General features: G+C 44.2%; 1 protein-coding gene across 2 annotated transcripts in view; it reads left to right on the top strand.

Moving 5' to 3' along the window:
• The window catches only part of hsd17b3 (hydroxysteroid (17-beta) dehydrogenase 3), a 70,919-nt gene that overhangs the window by 15,304 nt on the left and 29,374 nt on the right, over positions 1–26,241 (top strand). For both annotated transcript variants that reach the window (XM_067983201.1, XM_067983200.1), the window contains exons 4-9: positions 912–1,019; positions 7,149–7,216; positions 10,589–10,633; positions 12,365–12,399; positions 25,095–25,176; positions 26,167–26,232. In XM_067983201.1, coding sequence (XP_067839302.1) covers positions 912–1,019; positions 7,149–7,216; positions 10,589–10,633; positions 12,365–12,399; positions 25,095–25,176; positions 26,167–26,232 — 404 coding nt within the window. The remainder of the gene's footprint in view (positions 1–911; positions 1,020–7,148; positions 7,217–10,588; positions 10,634–12,364; positions 12,400–25,094; positions 25,177–26,166; positions 26,233–26,241) is intronic.

The raw sequence follows: 26,241 nt of genomic DNA, 5'->3' as shown, positions 1-26,241 counted from the left end.
AAGTCTATTATGTAGTACTTTATCAAATGCCTATTGACCGTCCATGTACACACCAACTACATTACCCTAATCAACCCTCTCCATTACTTCATCAAAGAACTCAATCAAGTTAGTCAAACATGATTTTCCTTGTAACAAATCCCTGCTGGCTTTCAATGATTAGCCAATTTTCCAAGTGCCAATTAATTTCGACCCAGATTATATTCTCTAAAAGTTTTCCCACCACTGACGTTAGGCTGACTGGCCTGTAATTGACAGGTTTATCCCTCTCTACTTTCTTGAACTGGGTGTAACATTTGCAGTCCTCTAGCACCTGTATCTGAGGAGGATTGGAAGATTGTGGCCAGAGCCTTTGCAATTTCCACCCTTACTTCTCAGTAACCTAGGATGTGTCCCATCTGGGCAAGGTGACTTTTCTACTTTGAATACTGCCAACCTCTTAAGTACCTCTCCTTTATCTATTTTTATCTTATCCAATATCACTACTACCTCCTCCTTTACTGCTACAATGGCAGCATTTTCTTTAGTGAAGACTGAAACGAAGTATTCATTTAATACCTCAGCATTACCCTCTACTTCCAAGAAGATCTCCAGAATATGGACATGTACTCAACACTAAACTGCCAGAAAGCTACATGAAGCCCTTTTAATATTGACAGCTACCGCCCTCCCCTCCAGCACAAGAAATATTTGCTGTTGTGGCTCCAGCCGCAGATGAATTCCTCTTGCCTGCCAACGGCTGCATTGACAATGTTTTTAAAAAAAAAGTTTTTTTGGGATGGAAACATGAGCACGGATAATCCTGAAATTTTCAAATTAGTCATAGCCATGGAATTAAGTGAGATGGGATTTTTAGTTGAATCCAGAATGGTCCGTGTACAAAATTTAAGTTTTTTTTGTATGTTTTACAGAGCAAGCTACAGGAAGAAAAGTAAAGACTGTTCAGGTTAACTTTATTAAAAGGGACATATATGAGTACATTGAGGAAAGCCTGAGAGGACTTGAAATTGGTATCCTGGGTAAGTAAGTTCATTCTCGTTGATCCGCTTTGGATGGCACACTACATAACTGCTTTATAATTCTAGTCTCAACTGTCTTGGACATAAACAAATATGTTCAAACTGATCAGATTCTGGTGCATTGCACTGCAAAATTGGTTGCTGCTTGTGCATTCATATATTGAACCTAGGATGTTACCAGGGATGAGTTATGAAGAGACACTTGAGAGGTTAGGGCTTTTTTCAGGAGCTGAGAAGGTGAAGGGATGATCTGTTAAGGGTGTTAAAGATTATGAACAAATATGATAGTGATATTGTTTCTAGTAGTCAGTGATCTGGTAATGGGAGTGTGCAACTTTAAGAAAATTACAAAGAATTAAAGGAGTTTAAAAAAAAAAATTATTTCAGTGCGCCTAGACTATGGAATTCTCTGGCACAAACGATGTCTGAAACATCCAATAATTATGACTGTCATTTGTAAAGAGCTCATGGGGATGTGCACTATGCAAGACATAGCTAATTTCATTTTCAGTATGATAAAACGTCAATAAAATTTTCAATGCAATAACTTAGTATGAAGCTGAGGCTGTGTCTGCTGCCACTGCAACTGACAAGACTACATCCACAACAGGCAGTGCTAACCAGTTAGCATCACAACCTCTGCCAACTCAGCTGTCAGCAATGCCAGTAATTGATTTGAGTTCTGCAGCTACATTGCTGCCTCTTTTTTAGAGCTTTTATCAATTATCAGTTGACCTTGACAAAGAGCCAATTTCCACAAGGAGCTGGCTGAGCAAGCCAAACAGTTGAGTGGGAGTATTATCATTGGTGGAGTAGTTGTTAATTGTCATATGATTTAAATCATGTGTTAATTGTATTCAGGTGGTGTATCAATTAGGGACTCTCTTGTATCCTTTTTAGGAGTGCTTATCTAGGGGGTACACAGTGGGTAAAATGGAGTTGTGAATAAAGGCTTGGAAGCAACTGAAGACCAGGCTCTAGTATTCTATCCTTCACCACCTGGCTATCCATTTTATTACATGGTAGCAGAGGATGTTTGCCTAAACGTGGAGGTTGGAAACCATGATTTTTTTTTTTGGACATATGAAAAAAACTTAAGCCTTGTGGCCATTGTGGAAAATGGCAGAAAGCAAGTTTTTAAATTGTCGAGGTACGATTTCCCTCTGATGTTCTGAGTTTGAACCTTGTGACCAGTGGCAGAGTGAGGTTGTTGAGGAAACGGGTTATTACTCTGCCAGAGAGAAAACAAGGCATGTCCTGGGTCTTGTTACTTCCTGAATGAAGTAAAACCAGAAGTAAGGTATGTTCTGAGATGGATTCAGATCTTTTGGATAATGAAGGTTTTACCTTTTTTCTAATAGAATTTCTGTATCAAATCGACAAGAAAGATGACCTGGTAAGTGCCTGAAGCCTGGTCAGCCTTTGATAGATTTTGGAAAATGGACAGTCATCAGTGGAGAAGTATATCATGGACTTTAACATTGTACAAAAGGTTGACCAAGTTCAAACTGGGAATCCTGGATCGGTACTAGTGTTTAAATTACTAGATTGTGCTAAGGGTCTCATAGACAGGCAATTGGTCCTGACTGGCGTCCAGACTCTGTTGGATCAAATGTCTGTTTCCCCAGGAATTTAAGGCAGCAATCATTCCCGTCAGCCTTCTGCTGTGATGAAGAATAGAAGATTCAAAATGTTCCAGATACTAAACACAGGTGCCAGACCAGGCTTCAAAATTGAAGACCGGACGCAGGCGTCAATATGACAGTGGGATTAAAGACAGCCAGATTGATGATGAAAGCAGGTACAGCAAATTCAGTTATATCAACAGAAGACAAAATTGGGACAAAAATAACAAGCGAATGAATCCCAGGAATGTCCAAGGAAAAATCTTTAGATGTGACTCTAAATATCATTGAGGTGAATTGCCCATAGCAAAGAAGCAGGTCTTTGATGCATGAAGAAAGTAGCTCTGAGGAAGAGGATGTTAATAAATATGAACAGATTATACTGGTCACAAGGAGTTTTAATCTTGTGCTGAATGTATTAGTTGTGGATTCCTTTAATTGTGTGGTGTTAGTGCATGTACTTCAACAGTATGTGGGGTAGATTGGTTAAAATGTTATCTTGATTCACTAAGTAGTGAGGATTGACGCAAGGTTAAGGAAGATAAACGTTTTACATGTTTTAGGTTTGGGGATGACAACATCTTGAAGTCATTTGAGTGGTAATTCCATGTAAGATAGCTGGAGTAAGCCATTTTATAAGTACAGATGTAATCTCTAGTGAGATACCGAATGCTTTTGGGTAAACCGTCCATGAAAAAGGCAAAACTGAAACTTGACATGAACATGAGGCAATCACTTTTGGGAAATAGGTTGATTTGCAGTTTACCCAGTCAGGGCATTATTATATCTCCTTAATAAAACCTGATGTTTCTCATCAGTGTGTTAGGCAAGTATCAATGGCATTAGGCAATAAGGATAAGAGGGGGAAAAAAAGTAAATTGTCTTAAAGTTACATAGATAATTTGCCCACCCTACTTGGCAACATTTTAAAAATCCTGCTAAAGGATGTAGGTGTAGTTGATGAGGAATATACGAGGCTCAGATTAGTGAGAACTGTGAAATCTAAGTAGCATAGACAGACACCTCCACGTCCTATTGTAAGTGTTCCATTAGCACATGACTTTAACAAGGTAATTGCCATGGATCTAAAGTTATGGGACAACAACAGATGTTTTCATGCATGTGATCAGAGAACATTCATAGAGCACTGAGGCATCGTGTTAGACCATCTGAGACAGAGTTCACTTCAGGAGATATGTTATACTATAAAAGTGAGGATGATAGGAAATGGAAACCTGGTAAGGTAATAGGTCATGATGGTAAGACAGCACGTGTCCAACATGGTAATGAAACTTGGGTTCATTCATTGATTAATTGGAATTAATAAAATCTTGGCCTCTGAGCAGTTGATAGAAATAAATGAGGCACCTTGTGCCTTTTTTTGGTGAGGTTCCTGAGGTAGATCAAGGGCTGGACAATAGTAATGTCAGTGATCAAGAAACACATGACAGGGCTATCACATCCACAGAACAATTACCCAAAGTGGGTACATTGGTGTCATATGTTCCAGAAGGGACTAATGAATGGAGGGATGCAACAATTTTCAGACATGCAGGCAAAACTACTGGTGGGTTTAAATTTTGGTTGAATGTTCAGGATGATGGCCTTGAAGCAAAGTCCATGGACTGGCAGAATTGGGTAAGAGTGAAGAGTACCAAAGCGGAGTACAAATAGTGATGGGGAGTCCGGAAATGAATCTCACATCAGAAAACAACGCAAACTAGAAATGAAAGAGGGAGATCCTGCAATAGTTGTCCCTACAGATGTAGAAGTGGACGTACAGGACATAGTTTGACTAGGTCAAACAAAGACCAGAACAGTCACTCAACTGAATTAGAAGCAGAAATCCTCATGATCGTGAAGTTTTGGTGGCTGCCAATAAACTTGAAGATAAACGAGTAAGAGAGGCATAACAAGGAGTTAGATAGTTGGAAAGAATTTGGAGTTTATTCTGAAGTAACAAAGGTCAACCAGCTTTGTCGCATAGATTGATTTGTACTGAAAGTCCTTGCAGATGGGACTTACAAGGCTAAAGTGAGGTTGGTAGCTTGGGGTTTTGCAGAGAAACTGGGTGATTGATGTTAGTATGGATTCTCCCACTGCTGGAAAGGTAATCTTAAAATCTTTTTGGCTCTTTGACCTACATTCCCATGAATATGTTGCCAAATCATAAAAGCTGCATTTCAGCAGGGCGATACTTTTCAGAGCAGTGTTTCTGAAACAGCCGAGAGACAGCAGATGCCGAAGGAAAACTATGGAAACTAAACAAATGCATCTAATGGCCTGAATCATGCTTCTGGGGTATGGTATTTTTCAGTGAGATCTGTTTTGCTGAAAATAGGTTGTATTCAACTAAAAGCAGATCCTGCAATATTTTATTGGTACCATAACAGAAAACTTTCAGGCATCTTCATGATGCATGTTGGCTTTTTTTTAAATGGGGTGATACTGTGGAATTTGAGATTTGTCATTAGGATTAGAGTAGAATTTAAAATTGGGAGTCAAGCTTGTGGGGCTTTTAAATATATTGGTTTAAATATTAAGTTGATTGGGTTGAGTATAACTTTAAATCAACAGTCCTATTTAGAGTTACTCCCATCCCACTAGGTCATCACAGAAAGGTGATGTTATATCTAATGAAGAGACAGAGCAATTACAAAGCTTGATTGGTCGGTTGAACTGGTTGTGCACTTAGACTAGATGCTAGTTTTGATATGTTGGAGTTAAGCACTTCAACAAAACACCTCATAGTGAATGTTTTAAGGGCAAATAAAACATTACAAAAGTTAAATATAGATAAATGCTACTTAAGTTCCAATCCTTAGGTGACACAAACAAAATGAAGCTAGTTATCTTTAGCGATGCGTCACATGCTAATCTTCCTGATGGGTATTCTAGTGCAGCTGGTTTCATAGTCTTTCTTATGGGTGAGAATGGGAAATGTTGCGTAAGAAAATAAAAAGGATTGTTAAAAGTACTCTGGCTGCTGAAACATTGGCTCTTGTTGGCACAGTGGATATGGCATACTTTTTTTGCACATTTTTGAGTGACATCCTGTACAATGGGAGTACTGAAGGTTTTTTAATTCGTTCATGGGATGTGGGTGTCCCTGGCAAGACTGGCATTTATTGCCCATCCCTAATTGCCCTTGAGAAGGTAATGGTGAGCTGCCACCTTGAACAACTGAGTGGCTTGCTAGGCCATTTCAGAGGGCAATTAAAAATCAACTACATTACTGTGGGTCTGGAGTCACATCGGCCAGACCGGGTAAGGACGGCAGGTTTCCTTCCATTAGTAAACCAGATGGGTTTTTACGACTATCCAGTAGTTTCATAGCCACCATTACTGGTGGGATTTGAACTCATGACTCTGGAATATTAGTCCAGGCCTCTGGATTACTAGTCCAGTAACATAACCACTATGCTGCTGTACCTGGCCAATTGTGTACATAGTATACCCATTGAATGTTATCATTCATTGTGGGATAATGTACACTCTGCAAAAAATGTGAAGATTACAGATTGACCTTGCTGGCTTGAAACAAATGCTGGAGAGAAAGGAAATCTCTATAAAATTAAATGGTTGGATTCAAGCCATGGACTATCGGATTGTTTTACTAAAAGTACATGTATGAAGAAATTATTAGGGGTCCTGGAGAAGGGTTGCCTCACGATGTAATGCTTTGAATAGTATAAGTTGTACAGAATATGGAAGCTTTTGATTTTTGAAATGTGTTTATATTGTGTATATACAAAGTTTATTTTTTATTGAGAAGGGAATCTGTTAATTGTATCCATGTGATTTGTCAATTAGTGTTAAATGTATTCAGGTGCATATCAATTGGGAACTCTTGTATCCATTTGAAAGCTTATCTAGGGGGTGCACAGTGTGTAATGTTGATCTCTGTAAATAAAGGCTTGGAAGCAATTGGAGAGCAGGCTCTAATATTCTATCCTTTACCACCTGGCTATCCAATTTATTACAGTAGTAGATGGGTTTCATGCCCTATATGGGCTATAACATAGAACTGAATTAAAATTAGTAGATAAAAGTTGTATGCCCAAAGTGCTTCAGTGATTTTGTTTTTTTCCCCCAGTTATCACATACCATTGAGCTCAGTAACTCCTTTTTAAATCAGTTCTTAGAGTATCAGCAGTATTCAATCTTTTAACAGGTATTAAAAAAAACAATAGAAATACAGAAATATAAAAATGCATTAGGGTTAGCCATAATTCTTTACAAGGAGGATTGATGATGCAGGTATAAAAAGAACAAATGTGTAAGTTAGCTGTGACCAGCAGGTATGTTTTATTTCTCAATGTTCTGACTAGATGCTCTATGGATTGAACTTGAATTTGGGAAGTGTACAAAGCTGTTTTCACTTGATTTTGGGCAGGATTTTTCTTCAATATTTTGGTACTGAATAGCTCAATGCAATGTATATACAAAATTGCATTACTGTTCCTTTTGGTATATTGTAAAAATAACTTATTTTTTCTTCTAGTAAACAATGTTGGTATATTGCAGACCCCAAATCCATGTAGGTTTCTTGAAATGACCGACTTAGATCAGGTACAATGCTTTTTTTTTAGTTGCATAGAATTTGGCGCTTATATTTTGAAACAAACCTTTACTGTTCAATGCATTCATATCACTGATGGTTATGGCTCAAATAGGAGTAGTGGTTTGTGCTTTTCAAGTTAAACTGGTTTTTCTTGCCCATCTAGGGGAAACTGCCATCAAAGAATTGCTGAAGTATAAAAATCCTGAGGCGCAGCAAGGATTCTTTTCATACTTCTGCTAATACTTTGACAACAAAAAGTTAATTTAGTTGATTGAAAACCTATCCCAAAGGTGCTGCTTTAAGCTTTGTCATAAAGCCATAAATTGTTTGGCCAGCTTTGGCGAGACTACACCAGTAGACTCTTTTCTTTGTCAAAAATATCAACATGCTCCCTTGATGGCTTTGTGGGTAAACACACTGCCCTCTGCTAAGCAATACAGGCCAGAAGGTCTGCAGTTCAATCCATAATGTGGTGTTCGTCTGCTGTGACAGCAGTTGGGGTACTGTAAATGGCCCCACCACTGCTGGAGAGCAAAAATTACTCTGGGATCCTGTTCTTGATTGCTATCCAGTGACTGACCTCTGCTACAAAGTGCATGTTGGTGAATGCCTGGAGATCAGGATTGACTGTGATGCCCTCCATGGAGAAAATAGCCTGATGACAGTTGGGTCTGAATTTTTCCTCTAGGGGCGGTCAAGGTGGGACATCTCATGCGCCCCGACTCCACCGTGACTGCAAACCATTTTTGAGTGTTGAGGCTCATTAATTATGCAGGGTAGACTTCTGATCCTGGCCACAAATTGTGAGACTGCCAACAAGGGACATGTGGCAGTGCCAGAAAGAGAATGAGTAGCCATTAAAAGGGACAGAAGCACCCTGAAGATTTTTCTTGCAATTTAAAAAAGACACTCTTACTGAGCTGAGAACCCTCCAGGAAATGATAAGGGGCCTGAAAAGAGGGAGAGGTGCCTACAACAAGGCTCTCTTTCTCCAACATTTGCACTGGGGAGCTTTCTGCCTCTGCCTCCCCATCTATTGCCACCTCTCTCGTGGGCCCTGGGGTCAGCAGTAGTTGAAGTGAGACCGGGAAATAGGCTGGGATCCTGCTTGGGGTGGGGGGAAGGAGAGTGGAGGAAGATTCCCTTTTTCTATTGCCCAAATCCAGTTCTTGCTGTCAAGGCTGCCATAGAATAAATACTTGGTTGAGGGACTGGAGGGTTACTGATGCCTGTGACACTGACCCAGCTGGAGTCAGTAGCTTCAGGAAGGGAGAAAATTGTTTTTTTTTGAAAAAATAAAATCAACATTATGCAACACAATTTTGAAGTGGAGAAAATGATTGAGGATGCTGAAAGAGAATTACATTGACAAGCAAGGTATAAATAAACAGATGTTTGTAAAGCTTGCTATTTGTTGCTTACTACCTGGATTCTTGTAAGATTTGAGTTCAGTTGGATTTACTTTAAAGCAATACTCTTTGATAAAACTCTAATTGCTTTATTGTGAAGTTTCTACAACTATAATAGTTAATTTAATTATTTTAGTTGCACCTTTAAATATACTTGCACGTGACTCGCCACTTCAAAAGAGCTGCTGATTTCCTGCTTGGAGGCTGTCTCATTAATACTCCCAGGCACTGGATTAACCTCCCTGCCCTTTTTTTATTATTTGTTCATGAGATGTGGGTGTCGCTGGCAAGGCCAGCATTTATTGCCCATCCCTAATTGCCCTTGAGAAGGTGGTGGTGAGCCACCTTCTTGAACCACTGCAGTCTGTGTGGTGAAGGTTCTCCCACAGTACTGTTAGGAAGGGATTTCCAGGATTTTGACCCAGCGACTATGAAGGAACGGCAATATATTTCCAAGTCTGGATGGTGTGCCCCTTTGAGGGGAATGTGCAAGTGGTGTTCCCGTATGCCTGCTACCCTTGTCCTTCTAGATGGTAGAGGTTGCGGGTTTGGGAGGTACTGTCAAAGAAGCCTTGGCAAGTTGCTGCAGTGCATCCTGTGGATGGTACACACTGCAGCCACTGCACCAGTGGTGAAGGGAGTGAATATTTAGGATGATGGATGGGGTGCCAATCAAGCGGGCTGCTTTGTCCTGGATGGTGTCGAGCTTCTTCAGTGTTGTTGGAGCAGTGCTCATCCAGGCAAGTGGAGAGTATTCCATCACACTCCTGACTTATGCCTTGTAGATGGTGGAAAGGCTTTGTGGAGTCAGGAGGTGAGTCACTCGCCGCAGAATACTCAGCCTCTGACCTGTTCTTGTAGCCACAGTATTTGTGGCTGGTCCAGTTAAGTTTCTGGTCAATGGTGACCCCCAGGATGGTGATGGTGGGGGATTCGGCGATGGTAAAGCCGTTGAATGTCAAGGGGAGGTGGTTAGATTTTCTCTTGTTGAAGATGGTCATTGCCTGGCACTTGTCTGGTGCAAATGTTACTTGCCACTTATCAGCCCAAGCCTGGATGTTGTCCAGGTCTTGCTGCATGCGGGCACAGCCAGCTTCATAATCTGGGGGGTTGTGAATGGAACGGAACACTGCAATTATCAGTGAACAGCCCCATTTCTGACGTTATGATGGAGGGAAGGTCATTGATGAAGCAGCTGAAGATGGTTGGGCCTAGGACACTGCCCTGAGGAACTCCTGCAGCAATGTCCTGGGGCTGAGATGATTGTCCTCCAACAACCACTACCATCTTCCTTTGTGCTAGGTAAGACACAGCCACTAGAGTTTCCCCCTGATTCCCATTGACTTCAATTTTACTAGGGCTCCTTGGTGCCACACTTGGTCAAATGCTGCCTTGATGTCAAGGGCAGTCACTCTCTCCTCACCTCTGGAATTCAGCTCCCTTTTTGTCCATGTTTGGACCAAGACTGTAATGAGGTCTGGAGCAGAGTGGTCCTGGCGGAACCCAAACTGAGCATCAGTGAGCAGGTTATTGGTGAGTAAGTGCCACTTGATTGCACTGTCGACGACACCTTCCAGCACTTTGCTGATGATTGAGAGTAGACTGGGGCAGTAATTGGCTGGATTGGATTTGTCCTGCTTTTTGTGGACAGGACATACCTGGGCAATTTTCCACATTGTCGGGTAGATGCCAGTGTTGTAGCTGTGCTGGAACAGCTTGGCTAGAGGCGCGGCTAGTTCTGGAGCACAAGTCGTTCGGCTTGCTGCACGTAATAGTAAGTGGAGTGTCATTTGGCCCTTAATGTTCAAACCTGCTTTGTATTAATAATACAATTGTATTTTTAATTTTATGGGAATACCCGAGATTGGGATTTCCTTTATGGATACTCAGATATCTGCTAAGCATTTGTAATAGCACAGATTCTAATCCTACTATATCACTTGCTAATTTTCTTTTGTTTCTGTACATTAGACCATCAATGATATGATCGCTGTTAATGCAGTATCTGTTGCTAAGGTATGTGGTCTATTACTAATTTGCTTTTTTTAATAAGACGTGCGTGACATCAAGTGCAACCTGGCATGAAGGATCTTCCCCCGCCCCTAATTTTTAATGGGTGGTGCCCATTTTGTGCCCAAAAATCAGGCAATCTCAATTGGAAAATCTAGGCTGACTAAACAGCCATCATGCAGATAAGCACAAATCTTCCTCACCAATATAAAAAATCTCTGCACATTTCCTGTCGTTAACTTTGAGGTGCACCAGGGTTCAGTATTAGGACCACTAATGTTTCTAATGGATATGTTGGTTATGACCTTGTTACTCCCCAAGTTTGTTTGATTACAAGTATACCAGTTCTAATATGGAATGAGCCTTTCATTTTACTGGGCTCAATGTCACCAGAGCTTTTGAACATCTAAGTCATGCTCACAAGCTTTACTCACGAGTGTAAATCGTTTACTTTTTCATTCAGAGCTTAGCCAGAACATTTTGAATTGTGTACACACATTCCAAATGCTACCACAGCCCCTCTTTCCCCTTCTGCTCACTGACATGCATTTCTGAAGAAGGTTGGGGGGGGGGGGGTCCAGGGCATTCTCCCCTTCAGCCTTCCCTCTCCTTAGTTCAGAGGTACTCAACCCCCAATCTAATTAAAAGCACTCCTGCCCTCCAACCCAAACCAGTTCAGAAGCACTCTAGCATTACAATGCTTACCCCATTGCAGTTCAGTGGTGCTGTCCTCATTCAATCTCCCAATTCAGAGGAATTGTGCCCTGCATCCTCAATTCAGAGGCAGTTGCAATGCTATGCCTTCCCCCAGCTGTGGCTCTTGTGACATTGCTGCTTTACTGTGTTGGAAATTCCTGATCCACCTTGAGACCAAGATTTCTCACTTGCAGTCTGCAGCATAGGATCTGCTCCCATAGCAAAGCCCTAGTGTCAGGTGCAGTTGTGACTGGCGATGAGTTAATCAAGGAGTGCAGCAGCAGTGACTTCCTGGGCAGGTCTCTTGGGGCAATAAATCAGTAGTTGCATCACAATCTCTCTTTGCTACCCCAGAGGATAACCAGTGTACAGATTTGCATGCAGTGCATACTCCTCGCTATACACTCTGGTGGCTAAAGCCACTATTGAATTCTAGCTGTTCAGTTACCCAGCCCATGTGGTGGAAGGTGCTGTAATAAAGTACTTGTAAGTCTTGCCTGAAAAGATTTCATAACAAAGTTGCCAGGATGCTTGGGTAATTTTGGAACAGCCAAAACTTGAATCATCCAAATCAATTTAAGACCACAGCAGAAAGTAAGATATCTGCTTCTCCCAGTCTACTCGATACTTTGCCTGAAAATCTAAATGATGGTGACTTACCCAAACTCCTTAGCATAGGTGAAACCTCTAAGGTAAGTGTTTTTGCCTTTCCTAAGGAGTTTGGGTAGGGTTCCAATATATACGTATCCCAACAAGATCACATTTCTCTAAAGTGCCAAGGATCAGGCTGGCCATTGTGCACAAATGCACACACTTAACAAGTAAAGCACAGACACTTATCCACCATAAGCCCAAATATATCCTAGGGTTGAGATGTAATTTTGTAACGAGGTGTACAATTTAATATCAGTAAGAAATAATTTTGTGGTTTGATTTTTGGTGGTTCTTCAATACATATTGCTGAACACAGTAGAAAGGCTTTTTTTAAAAAATAGACTCAAAGTATATCTTGGCGCATTAATACCTCACTATCATTTGCAGATGACCCAGCTTGTCCTGCCACAGATGAAAGAGAGGTAGGACTTTGAACATTTTTTTATAATCTGAGATGTCTAATTAGTCATTAGCAGAAGTCCTTTTTAGAGTTTTACTAGTGGTGATTTTAAAATGAACTCCTTGCATTATAATCATCTGTACAATTAAAATAGAACAGAATTTTATTGGTAATTAGTGCTGACATCACTAAATAGGCTAAATTTTCTTTGTACTTAGCAACAGGTTTTTGTGTACATATGCAACCATTGTACAGTGTCATTTCAGTTCAGTGTACATTGTCAGCCAACATGTAAATGAGCTAAAAAACTGGATTTTAATATGTCCTAATGAGATACATTGGATATAAAGGACAGAGCTAGCTGGTGTATAGAAATCAATGCAGTTAAAAATGGCTTGACATTCTGTCAGCGCAGCTATAGCAAGACTCCAGTGCTAGTTGTAGACAACTTGGAATGATTGTCGCCAGATGCTTCAACAATGATTTATTCGGGCTGAAAAGTCAGGTTAACTTACAAATTTGATTCAACATCTATGATTTAAAACACAACAAAAATTTTGACCATCACTGTTTCTCCATTCATCTGTTTACAGTGGGACCAGACATTTTCAAACATTTCCCAAGTTACAAACTATGGGAATGATCCCTAAAAGCACAGTGATCCGAATGGTTCATGGGACCTATGGTCATCTGATTTTCCAGGAAACAAATCAGATGCGAGTGCTCTGCTCCCTGGCCCAGCCCAGAGCTACTCCACTTCCCACCCCCTGCATCCTAATTATCTAATTATTAACTTGCTATAGCTGCCGGCACCGCCCCCCCCCACTCCCTGAAATTGTAAGCTAGTATGCTATGGCAGAAGTTGACTCTGACACTGTGCAGGCTAGATATGCTGTTGCAAAGGAAAGCAGAGGAATAGTTGGGTTTCGCAGTGGTGGGGGGTGATGCAGCACTGGGCTGGAACCGATGTGGAGACTCCTCAATCTAGTGCTACATTTTCCTGCCTGACTGCCCTGTTGAATCTTCCGCGCTCTGTCCTGGTGTTCCACTCCATTCTATTTCCAGGTTCTGGTTTCCTGCTGCCTCGGTCCCAGGACCATTTGACGGGAATGGATTGAGGGTTTAAGTGTCTGAGGACTCCCTGCACATTTCTTTCTCCTCCTCCCACCCCCCCCCCCCCCCCCCAAAAAGCATTTTAATTCACCCATTTATGACTGTGCTTCAGGTGCTTACCTCAGGCAAGCGGGGTCCTAATTAAAAGGTCAAAGTCACGCTCCGATGCAGTTATATCTGCTCCCACTGCATTTTAATTCCAAATCAGATGTCCTGCTCAATCTCAGACCTGCCAGCAACACCTAGGGAATTTGTGTCTCCGAGCTTCTGAAGAAGTATAAAAGGGGCCCTCAGCTACAGCTCACTGGAACCCTGATTTGCATATTACAGGTGGTCTCCTAGGTGAAACAGGCAGGCGGTGTGGCTGCACCTCAACTGTCTTCTCAAGGTGGCAACAGCTGAATGATCTAGCTTAAACGGGATGGTGAGTGTCTCAATGCCATTGAGGCTGTTACTGCCCCATTTATGCTGGGCAAAGGGAGTTAAAATTGGCCCCGAGAAAAACAAAGACAGAGGGAAATGGAAAGAATTAGAGAATGGGAAATCGTGTTTGACTAATTTATTAGCGTTCTTTGAGGAAGAAACAAGCGATGTAGTGTACTTGGATTTCCAGAAGGCTTTTGACAAGGTGGCACATCAAAGGCTACTACACAAAATAAGAGCTCATGGTGCAGGGGGTAACATATTAGCATGGATAAAGGATTGGTTAGCTAACAGGAAACAGAAGGCATAAATGGGAAATTTTCAGGTTGGCAAGATGTAACGAGTGGAGTGCCACGGATCAGTGCTTGGGCCTCAACTATTTACAATCTTGTATCAATGACTTGGATGAAGGGATCGAATGTATTGTTGCTAAATTTGCTGATGACGCAAAGGTAGGTAAGGAAAGTAAGTTGTGAAGAGGACATAAGGGGCTCGATTTTAGGGTCGGGTTACCTGCGGGTTTCCAGCGGGGGGGCCCCGAAAATCCCGATCTCCGATCACGTGACCGGATTCGGACGAAATCCCGGCCACTTCCGGGTACCGCGCTGACGTGCGGGGCTGCGCGCGCAAGCCCCGCTGGTGGGAATCCCGCAGGCAATTAAAGCCAGCGGGGTTCCACTTGAGAGCACTTAACTTGCTCGTTGTGGTCAGTTAATGAGCTGAAGCAGCTGTCAAAAGAGGAAGTGTGGGATTTTACGTTCAAAGCAGTCAGTTTCCCACACTGGGGGAAACAGGACCCTTCAAACCTGGCGTGTTGCAGCCAGCAGCCTGTGGCAGGTGCCAAGGTGCGCTCCACGGGGGAGCGCCCTTACCCACGCAGGAGGCCACCGCGTCACATAGGGCAACCCCTGCCCTCCACCAACCCCCGCCAAGCCAGAGGACAGACCGACACGAAACCGCAGCCCCAGTCCGAGGACCCACCCACCTACCCTGCACAACCCCTCAGACCAACACCTGCCAGATGGGTGGTGCGTTGACATCGTCGGAGGACGAACAGGATGACCAGCCCCAGCAGCCTCGAAGTCCACGCCGTCCGCCTCGGAGAGGTGGGGCCCCCTAACACGGTGCTGCGGCACACCCACCTGCACAGCAGGAGGGAGGGCAACCGCAGAGAGAGATGCGTCGCAGGAGGCACTACCCTCCGCACAGGGTGTACAGAGCGAGGCTCAGCTTCATGGACCTCTCCGAGGAGCAGTGCATACGGAGGCTCAGAGTCAATCGCCAGGTAGTCGCCGACATCTGCAGCCTCCTTAACGACGAGCTGCTCCCTGATGGACCAAGCAGCATCTTCTTACCTGTCGCCGTCAAAGTCACCACTGCCCTCAACTTCTTCGCATCCGGTTCCTTCCAGGGTGCCACCGGGGACATCACCGGGGTCTGTCAGTCCTCTGCACACAAGTGCATAAGGCAGGTCACCGATGGGTTGTTCCGCAGGGCCTCCCACTACATCAACTTCGCCATGGACGAGCGCAGCCAGATGGAGAGGGCGGTTGGATTCCATGCCATGGCCGGCTTCCCATGGGTGCAGGGTGTAATCGACTGCACCCACATCGCAATACGGGCACCTCCGCATGAGCCAGGGCTGTTCATCAACAGGAAGGGGTATCACTCCATGAACGCCCAGCTCATCTGTGACCACCGCCAGAGATTCCTACACGTGTGCGCCAGATACCCCGGCAGCTGCCACGATGCCTTCGTCCTCAGGGAGTCCGCCGTCCCGCCCATCCTGCAGGCACCCAACGCCGGCAACGGCTGGCTCCTCGGCGACAAGGGGTATCCCCTCCACACGTGGCTCATGACACCTCTGAGGAACCCCATCACCGAGCCGGAGCGTCGGTACAATGACAGCCACACTGCTACCAGGTCTACAATTGAGCAGACCATAGGGCTTCTCAAGATGCGCTTCAGGTGCCTTGATCGTTCTGGGGGAGCGCTCCAATACACACCATTCAGAGTGGGACAAATCATAGTTGTCTGCTGTGCCCTGCACAACATGGCCCAACAGAGAGGGGTGCCGCTGGAGGAGGCCCCATCCACACCCGCCACCCACATTGAGGAGGGAGGAGGGAGGAGACGACGGCGACGACGACGGCGACGACGACGACGACGACCCCATGCGCCGAGCCGCGACTCACCGGGATGGTCGCCAGGCCAGGGACGCACTCATACGTCAACGGTTCTCCTAGAGTCAGACACTGCGATGCGCTCGCATCTCCTCTCCTGCACATGCGAGCGGCCATACCAGCCCCCTCCACTGAAGAGTGCTGCCAGTAATCCTGCACCCACAGCAGTGTGCCCAATGGGTGGCAGCAGGTGTTCGCCGTCATGATGGCCTCCACGGAACGCAACTATTGCACAAGCCGCGGAAGAATGGACGAGAGGTGGCAGGAGTGGTGAGAATAGACTATTTAATATCTGGAATGTGACATCATTTAAGAAACAAAGTACAAAATAATAAACACCCTGGTGTATTCCCTTTGTGATTATAAAGCCTTTGGAATTCTTCTCCGGGAACCCCTACGTGGTGCTACCCCTGTGGCTCCAGCAGAGGTAGTGGCAGGTTGCTCGTCTTCTTGCCTTGACCGGGTAGATGCTTTTGGCGGACGGCCCCTGGGTTTCGGTGCCCGTGAGGGCACCTCCACAGACTGCTCCTCCTGCACCGGGGCAGGGGCAGACTCGGCCACCTGGAGAGGAGGCACCATTGCGGGTGCTGGTTGAGAGGTGGGCGACGGGTGGGACGTGGGGACGCCTTGAGAGGCGTCCCCGGTCACCATCATCCCTCTCTTGGCCTCGGCCCACATCACCCCTTCCACCCTGCTGGACGGCAGTTTGGATGGCATGTGTGAGGCCTTGCAAGGCCACCCCTAGTGTATCCCTCAGCCTGTTGGTGGCGTCGGAATGTTGCTCACCCTGAATCCGTACAGACGTTGTGAGGGCCTGCAAGGACTCGAAGTGGAGCTGTGCGTGACGCTCGAGGGAGGCCAGCCTGTCCTCCACCGCAGACAGTCCCGCACCTACCCGCGACACTGTCGCCGGTACCCTCCTGTGCCTGCGCCACCAATGCCCACATGCAGGAGGTGGACTCCTCCATCGCCTGCGCTATTGTGGACAATGCGCGCGGCACCTCTGCCAGCACCTCAGCAATTAGCTGGTGGCCCTCGACGACTCTCCTTTTCTCTGGTGGCCCCCTGGGTTCAGCACCTGGGTCCGGCTGAGCAGAGCCTGGAGATGAGTGCTCCCTCCGTCGCGGACCCTCCGCGGCTGCCCCTGCCACCAGGGTCTGCTCATGCTCACTCGTGCGCAGTGACTCACCAAGTGCTACCCCAACTAGTTGGCGAGGGGGACCCACCGAGGTGCGTGTCTCTGCGCTGGTGGATGGTTGGCTCTGATGTGACGATGCACCCTCAGAGACCGCCATGTCCTCTGAGGAATCGCCCTCCACGCTCGCTTGATCCAAAGACGGACCTGCAAGAGAACAGAGGGCACTTTGAGGCATGTGGACCAACTTGACAGTGCGCCTGATGGCAGGTGATGATACGGTCACTCGCGATCATGGGTGTTGAGTGTCCGCTTTCCCTTACCGGCCGTTTCGGCAGCGACACACTCGCCATCGGCCACCGACAGGCAATGTCGCGTGCGGGCGAGGTCGAGCGCCTCCACCTCTGCGTCGGTGAGCTCCACCACTTGCGGCGGCCCACCTCCGGTGCGTGCCCTTTCGTGGTTGTTCTTGCTCCTCTTCTCCTGTGAAGGCAAAACACAGATGTGTGAGTGGGTGCGTCTTGCATCGTGAGACGCATCGAGCATCGGTGTGGTTGGGTTGAGCGTGGCGCGGAACGGATGGGAGGAAGCGTGGGCCACGTGCCCATCCCATTGCATGAGGATTGGGGTGTGTGGTAGTGTTCGGGTGGGGTCAGGGACGGTGGGTACTGGCGTGCACGGCGAGGATGGTGAATGAGTGGCTGTGAGGATTGCTGATGGAGCGCAGTGGTGGCTGTGCAGGAGGGGGTTGTGATCTGCTTGGCGTGATGGTGGGGACGGGATGTGGGAGGGTGCGTTGGTGTACTCACCTTGCCAGACCTAGTCAGGTCATTGAAGCGCTTGCGGCACTGCTCCCAAGTCCTTGGGGTGTTGCCCCTGCTGCTCACCTCCGCCGCCACCTCTGCCCATGCCTTCCTGGTTGCGGCGGCAGGGAACTTGCGCCCATCCTCGGAAGAGTGTTTCCCTCCTCCTCCTCACGCCCTCCAGCATCAGCTGCAGTGCCAGATCTGAAAAACGGGGCGCAGCCTTTCCCCTTTGTTGAGCCATTCTCCCAGACCTCTTGCTTGCAGCAGGAGGGGCTTTGGGAGACTGCCCCTTTAACTGGAGCTCCTACATCGCGTCGACGGTACTGCGCATGCGCAGCCGGCCGGCACGCAGCTGGGGAGCGCAGAACCCGGAAGCAGGCCTTAATGGGTCCAATTATCCCGCGATCGCGTGGGGGACGCACACAATTACCCGTCCGCGTTTTCCACGCTCCTGGAGGACCACCCGCTGGGAACCCGCAGGCCTGCTAAATTCGAGCCCAAGGAGTCTGCAAAGGGATATAGATAGGTTGTGAGTGGGCAAACATTTGTCAGATGGAGTATAATGTGGGAAAATGTGAACTTGTCCACTTTGGCAGGAGGAATAGAAAAGCACTATATTTTAATGGAGAGAGATTGTAGAACTCTGAAGTACAGAGGGATCTGGGTGTCCTAGTACATGAATTACAAAAAATTAGTATGCAGTTACAGCAAGTGATTAGGAAGGCAAGGGGAATGGAATATAAAAGTAGAGATGTTTTGGTACAGTTGTACAGGGCATTGGTGAGACCTCCTCTAGAATACTGTGAGCAGTTTTAGTCTCCTTATTTAAGAAATTGTAAACAATTTTACAACACCAAGTTATAGTCCAGCAATTTTATTTTAAATTCACAAGCTTTCGGAGGCTTCCTCCTTCGTCAGGTGAACGATGTGGAAATCACCTGACGAAGGAGGAAGCCTCCGAAAGCTTGTGAATTTAAAATAAAATTGCTGGACTATAACTTGGTGTTGTAAAATTGTTTACAATTGTCAACCCCAGTCCATCACCGGCATCTCCACATCATATTTAAGAAAGGACATAATTGCTTTGGAGGCGGTTGAGAGAAGGTTCGCTCGACTGATTCCTGGGATGAAGGGGTTATCTTATGAGGAAAGGTTGGACAAGTTGGGCCTGTATACCTGTTTGTTACCTGCCAAAATCATTTTTGGCAGGTAACAAATGTGCACGTTCCAAAAGACATTCAGTACTCAAAAGGGTTAATTGTCACTTTAATTTCAGTGATGTGTGCCAGTGGCAAAATACTTGCTTTGGGTGTTTTTTATTGCGGTTCAATGCTGTTGCAACTAGTTTACTTTGAACATTCTCCCTTTTTTGTGAATCTGATTGCATGTTAGCAAATCAAGAAGTCGAACTTGCATTGCCGTCCCCTTTTCAATTACTCTAAATTCTACTCAAAGGGCTGGAATATGGCTAGATAGCATGCAAAATGTTCAAGACTGCCTTTTTGGATTCCTTGGATGAAGGGGTTATCTTATGAGGAAAGGTCTGACAAGTTGGGCCTGTATACACAAGATCCTGAGGGGACTAGAAGGGGTAGATGCTGAGAGGATGTTCTCCCTTGTGGGAGAGATTAGAACTAGGGCCACAGCTTTTAAAAATAAGAGGTCTCCCATTTAAGACGGAGATGAGGGAAAAATTGAGGGTCGTGAGTCTGTGGAACGCCCTTCCCCGGAGAACGGTGGAGGCAGGGTCATTGAATATTTTTAAGGCTGAGTTAGATAGATTCCTGATTAACAAGGGAGTCAAAGGTTATAGTAGGTAGATGGGAAAGTAGGGGTGAGGTCACAATCAGATCAGCCATGATCTTATCAAATGGCAGAGCAGGCTCAAGGGGTCGAATGGCCTACTCCTGCTCTCAATTTGTATGTTTGTATGGGATACAAGCAGCAAGAGTTACAGGATTGTAACATTTCTTCTTTGTGTCTGTGAGCAATGCCACAGGGAATTAGCAAATGCCTAAAATTATTCCTAATTACTTTGCTACAATGTTTCATGTATTATTCTTACTCATCTGGATACCAATTACATTTTTTTCTTAAGGAAAAGTATAACTGAATCCAAGTCAGTCACACAAATTATGTAGCTCATGTGCTCATATAAAATACAGCTGGTGTGTTATACATATGGGGTGAATTGTTATCATGCTTTAAGAAATGCATAAGTAATCAATGCATGTAGGGGAGGGAGATAAGTAAATAAATGGCTAGCTCTGGGCAGTTTTTATGAGGAAGGTTAGATTCCTGGAACGGCGTGATCGGCTATGAATGCTGTTTTTCTTGTCAAACTGGAAAAGTAACTTGAATACACCACAGCAGTGGGCCCAATGGCCAATCAGAGACCTCAGAAGCAGTGCAGCCAACTGCTTCAACAAATTAATTAAGCAGATCAATATTGGCATGACAACCTGAGTCATGAAATTCAAATGTGAGATTTTACTGTTGCCGGTAATTGATGTGACTCCAATCTGGTAAGAGGTGCTTTATTGAACTTCACAAAAGAACCAACACACAATGTTGGGGCAATGGTTTACAACACGAAGCAAGGGATCATATCACCTGTTCTGTACGAGTCATGTTTGTCTAGGAGTCTTGAAGAAAGCGCTTTTCACCCCGCCTGGGGTACCTTTTGTCAATTTGGTTATCTCATGTCTTCTGTCCCACCTGGGGTGATCTCTTGGACTCCTCGTCCTCAGTCCTGCTCTGCCTGGAGCCACTTCTATTGATCCGGATCGTTTGTCAAATAGCTGTTTGGCTGGTCTCCAATGCTACCAGTCGTTACTCCTGCCAAGTCTCTACAACCTGATACCAGTGCAGGATGCTCCTTTATGCCACTTTTGGAGGTGTATCCAGGGTCAGCTATTGACATGGACCCTTGCCCTTTTCAGAGGGGGGGGGGGGTCCTCAAAAGGGTGAGATGCTCAATGGTGCCTTGAGTTCTTTTTGTTTCTTTAAGAAAAAGTGGTCAGCCTCCCCTGTTCCACCTTTTTCAGGGGTCTGCAGAAGCAGCTTGTGTCCCACGTCTGGTCTTAACCAATCATCACTTTACACAGTAGCTCAGACTGTTTTGTCTCATCTTATTGAGTCTTGCCTTTGTGTCAAGGCTGGGGGTCCATGGTTCCTCAGGCCTCTCTTTCAGATTCCAGTTCAGGTTTTATGGACCTGCCTTGTAAGGTTCCATTGTTTATGGTTCCCCAGTAACTGATAAGGGTCCCAGCCTTAACTAAGTCAGGAATGTTTGTTTCATCTTTTAGCTTGTTTGTGCAAACAAACCAGAAGGCAGAATGCTGAGGCTGCCTTTCTTGCAAGCTGTGATCTAAGAGCTCCCTACCCTGAGATCAGTTCTGTGCAGTTCATATATATCCAGCACTGGAGTATTTAATTACACAAAATCATACAAAAAAATTACATGGACACCATTTATACGCAAGGGTACAATCTTGCACAAATCCTTTCCCCATGCTGGACTTGATCACTTGCAGAAAATTGTTGGAGTTATGGATGTAATCAGTTGCTGTTTTCAGGAAGTTAGATGTTTTTTTACAATTTAGTAATTTAAGCTACCTAAAATGTCTCCGATTAAACAAACCCTCACTTTCATTAGTGGTGCTCTACACTGTGCACACAATATTCACTAAACCTAAACACACAGATGTGTTTTAGCTCTGAATTAAATATCAGAGCAGAGATTTTATTTTAATCTATTTTAAACAGATGAATTTAAATACATTCACAGACCAGTAAGTCAATTTAATGATTTTTGCACTTACCCTGAGAACTCTACTTCAGGATGAACACAACGATAACTTATTTTTGATGGTGAATTGTCAAAGCCTATTATGTCCATTAACATGATTCTAGACTTCAGAGATGAAGCTCCATGCACTGCTTTTATGGTCCTCCCTGGCTGAGAGGCTTAAATCACATTGATACCAGGAGGCCAAGGGCCCATCTGTGCCAGTGTTTCAGTCAAAGCAGCTGCGGTGAGAAAACTTTCCTAAAACCAGGAAATAGACGGTCACCATTGACTTGAATGGGGGTTGGAGCTATGATCAACTTTTCATGGTTTTGCCTAGTGTTTTGGCTGAGCAGTGCAAAAGTCCCAGGAAATTACATCATAACTTGAATAGTAGCATAACTCCTGTTATTTCCCCTGTCTTTTGTGCTGGAACGTGAATCCAATGCTGTAGATTTGCCATTCCAATGGCGCAAGTCTCCAGGAAATTGAGTAAATGAGTTGAGAACCAAATTACTGACTGGTCTAATTATGTACTGCTTGATATTTTAGAAGTTAATGCTGCTACAGAATATTTTGTAACAGATATAACTAGATCAAATAGTACAGTTAGCAGACTATCTTTAAGGCAGAGTAAAAGCTAATTAAAATAGCTCAAAATAACTACAGTGGCATTCCTTTAGAGTATCATAATCCATCACCAAATCTGGCTGGATCATTTCAAGCACAATCAGGCCTCACTCTCCTAGACAAAACACTACTCCGGGATCATCCTGGAGAGCAAAGATATAACCCCAACTGTCTCCTTAAATCCCACTCCACCCTCACCTCAAGTGTGAGAAGCTTTATCACTTAAGATTGAGACTGACTCTGCTGTTTTCCCCCCTTCACCTTTCCCACCTTGCAAAATCTCCCACCAGACCCCTCCCCTCGCACTCTAGCCCTGACCATGCTGCTTTTTCCTGTTTATTCCTATTTCCCCTCATGCCATCTCCGAGCTCATCTTATCCATAAGATGCACCTCCTGCTCTCGACCCCCATTCTGCTTATGTACAAAAGTATATGCACTCTGATTTCAAGTAGAAATGAAGGACAATCCTGTACCACCTTCATGAAGCTGTTTAGCAAAGTTTTTCTTTGATCAAATACATGATTCGTTGATGTAGATTGTCCACGTGAATTACCCCAACACTTGTATGTGACTAGATCAATTGCTTTTCTCCTTTCCCCACAAGGTTGCTGCCTTTTTTCAAGTCCAAACCAAATGAGGCAAGACAGGGATGGAGTAGCAGGGCAGAGGGTGGGATCAAGGTTTTATGATTTTTTTCATCAGCAATGAAGAAAACTTTTCCACATTTTAAGACACAAGTAAGTTTTGGTTGGGGCAGTTGGCTTCTACTTTAAAATCTGGAGTTTAGTATCCAGTTTATATTTCAGAATCTTCTGGACCAGCTGGTCCAAAACTGGATGGGAGGTGTTGTGCCATAATATAAACATTTATAGATGTTCCCTTATTTTAGCAATTGTACTGTTTTTTTATTTTGTTTAGTGATAATAGGTGGTATTGGGTGAAGCCACCAGAACAACTTCAAGCCCTCCCCCTGCCCCCCCCCCCCATCTCCATAAAAGGAAGGCATCAGAAATAAAATGATGGATGATCTGTTCAAACCAGAAATCAGTAACCAGTAAATTCTTGAAATAACAATTCTAGAATTTGGGCAGATTATACATTCAATTTCCTGTGGTATCTGCCAGTTGGGAAAAACTTCAGTAAATATCCAAGACCAACTAAAAGCACCCCCCTGCCCCATCCCATTTAGAGTTCACCACTAATATAAACAGACAGTCTGTACCAACTAAATGTCCAGTGATTGGGTTGATACATTCATTCCTCTGGTACCCACAGGTTAGGGATTCTAGTGAACTGATGGACACCATGTGGATGTGTTCCATCTGGGCATGTGCCAGAGCTGTAAACATGGGCAGTCATTGAGATCCTGCCCAATGATCTTTTGGCCACCGGGACACGTGTACTATGGATTTTATTGAGCCCAGTAGCAGACCCACGAAGAGGTGCCGCACTGCTTCAGTCTAACACGGACAGTTCAGTGAGATCAGTGCTAGATCATGGGCAGGCAGAGTTCCTGCACCACCATACTTCTGACTAAATACTGACATATTGGAATATCCAGGCCCAAGTTGATTGGCATAAACTGGGTTTCCATTCAATATATAACTAACATTGTCCATACTCTGATGAAAAGAACCCTTTTGTAGTTGGATGCAGTTGTACTGAGTTGCCTGACTGTTCTTGTGGCAGTACATATAAAAAGTGAGCCTGTTTATTCTCACAGCAGTTAAAATAATTCTGAGCCATTTCTCAAGGTCTTATTTGGTGAACCATAGCTGTACAAGTCTTTTCAATCTGCCCTGATCTAATCTTGCTGCACCTGAACTCATTTGTTACAACTTGTGCTTCTGTGGCATATTTCCTGTCTGCACGGCCGGCATGGGTGGATCCGCACTGGATGTGCTGCATAATTATTAGAAGGATGGGACCCTAGGAAATAATGTGGGATTTTGCTTCTTGCATTTGCAGTGCCAAATGCTGCCGCAGTGTGTTAGCGGAAAATCTTTTCTTTGCAGCTCTTGTCTCAAATGTTGAACACGAGAAATTCATCAAAGTGCAATGGTCCTGTGATCAAAAGGGCAGATAGTAGACATGCTCCCAGGTTTCTGGTGTTTTTAAATCATTTGCTGGCAGATGTGTGAATTGAGATCACTTCCTTTAGTGATTTGTCCCCAGAAACGAGGTGCCTGATTTTAATTCAGTGCCTCTTTTTATAGCAGAATGGCTGATGCCAGGAAGTCAATAAATATGGTCATCCCATTTTTAAAAAAAAATTCTCTAATCTACAACTTGCATATAAATGGCACCCTTAAGATTGAAAATGTCCCAAGACCCATTAGAGGGGGGAGATAAAATAAATAGCTAAAAGAATGGGTGCTGAGTCAAGGGGAAGTGACTTAAAACCTTGGTCGAAAAGAGGTTTTTAAAGGTGGAGAAGGAAGTGGAGTGGCGGCAGGGTTTAGGGACAGAGTTCCAGAGAGTGGAGCAAGGTCGCTGAAGAGAAAAACAGTGTTATGGCAAATAACTGGATATTCTGGATCTCAACTAATCTAATCTTTTCTCTTTTGAAAGACAATGAAAGGTGTATAAAGTATATTTTAACCTTTTTTTTATACAATGCAATATTGTACTTTCAGACAAAAGGGTCTGATCCTGAACATTTCTTCTGGTGTGGCTAGTGCCCCGTGTCCTCTGTTCTGTTTGTATAGTTCTACTAAGGTGGGTTTTTAATAAGATTATCATTTTAATAAAGCTATAGACCTATATTTCCCTGTAAAACAACTTGTTTGTTTTTGTATTCCTCTGTTTAGACCTAGGAATGACAATTCTCTAGAAAAGCATGGAGTAAGCAAGTATGGCTTGGCATTTCCTCAGTTGCTCCAGCTCCGCCCTCGTAACTTCATTGCAAATGTGGTGGCAACCCTATATATTTACAGTAAACAGGGTTTCTGTTGGTTGCAGGAGCAGCTGTGAAGAAATTCCCGGCCTAAGCCAATGATTAGTAGTTCTATTCAAAAATATATACAGGAAGTGCTATGGAAACTGAACGCATAGATTACTTGTTTCTGGTTTTAGAAGTTTCCTCTTTCTCATAAGTCTTACCATTTGACTGCCATTATTTTGCATGCTCTCAATAAGGATGAGGAATAAATTAAATGCTATTGGAAGGTGAAACATTCTAATCTTGTGGTAGTAAAACACCTTTAAACTTGCAATGTCCTTTGCCAAACAACACATGGAAATGTGTTGTAGGATAACTGGCATATGGTTTGGTATACTAACTTGCTGGCTGTCTTCCATCTTCAAACATTTAAAAAAAATGCTAAGCAATTTTTCATGAGGACAGTGCCCTTTAAACAGATTATTTCTTCTCATCCAATTGTGTTCAGCTAATTACTTGTCACTGGAAAGTGTCAAGTGGGTGGTACTAATCAGGAGACAAAAAGAGGGAGCACATCCATCTCAGTAAAACATCAGAATGTCTTTGAAATAGAAAAGTGACAATGCAGAACACTGCAATGTAATCAGTTTTGCTTATGAATGTGAGGCCTGAAATTCCAGAGATAGGAATGCATTATATTGCATATTCTTTTGGGATTTAAAAAAAATCATCCTAATAACCTGAGATCTTAATAGATTTTTGCTTGAGGTATTAGATATTTTGAATTATATTGAAATATATATTTTTCTCATTAAATGATTTGCTAGGTCTTTATGGAAAGATTCTCCAGAGGCTGTCAAGCAGAATATGGTTCAAAGGGAATTATCATACAGGTAAAGCTG

The sequence above is a fragment of the Heptranchias perlo genome, chromosome 4 (genome assembly GCF_035084215.1).
Source record: "Heptranchias perlo isolate sHepPer1 chromosome 4, sHepPer1.hap1, whole genome shotgun sequence".
NCBI lineage: Eukaryota > Metazoa > Chordata > Chondrichthyes > Hexanchiformes > Hexanchidae > Heptranchias > Heptranchias perlo.
The sequence above is the reverse complement of the archived record's forward strand: the minus strand, read 5'-3'. Positions and strand labels throughout refer to the sequence as shown.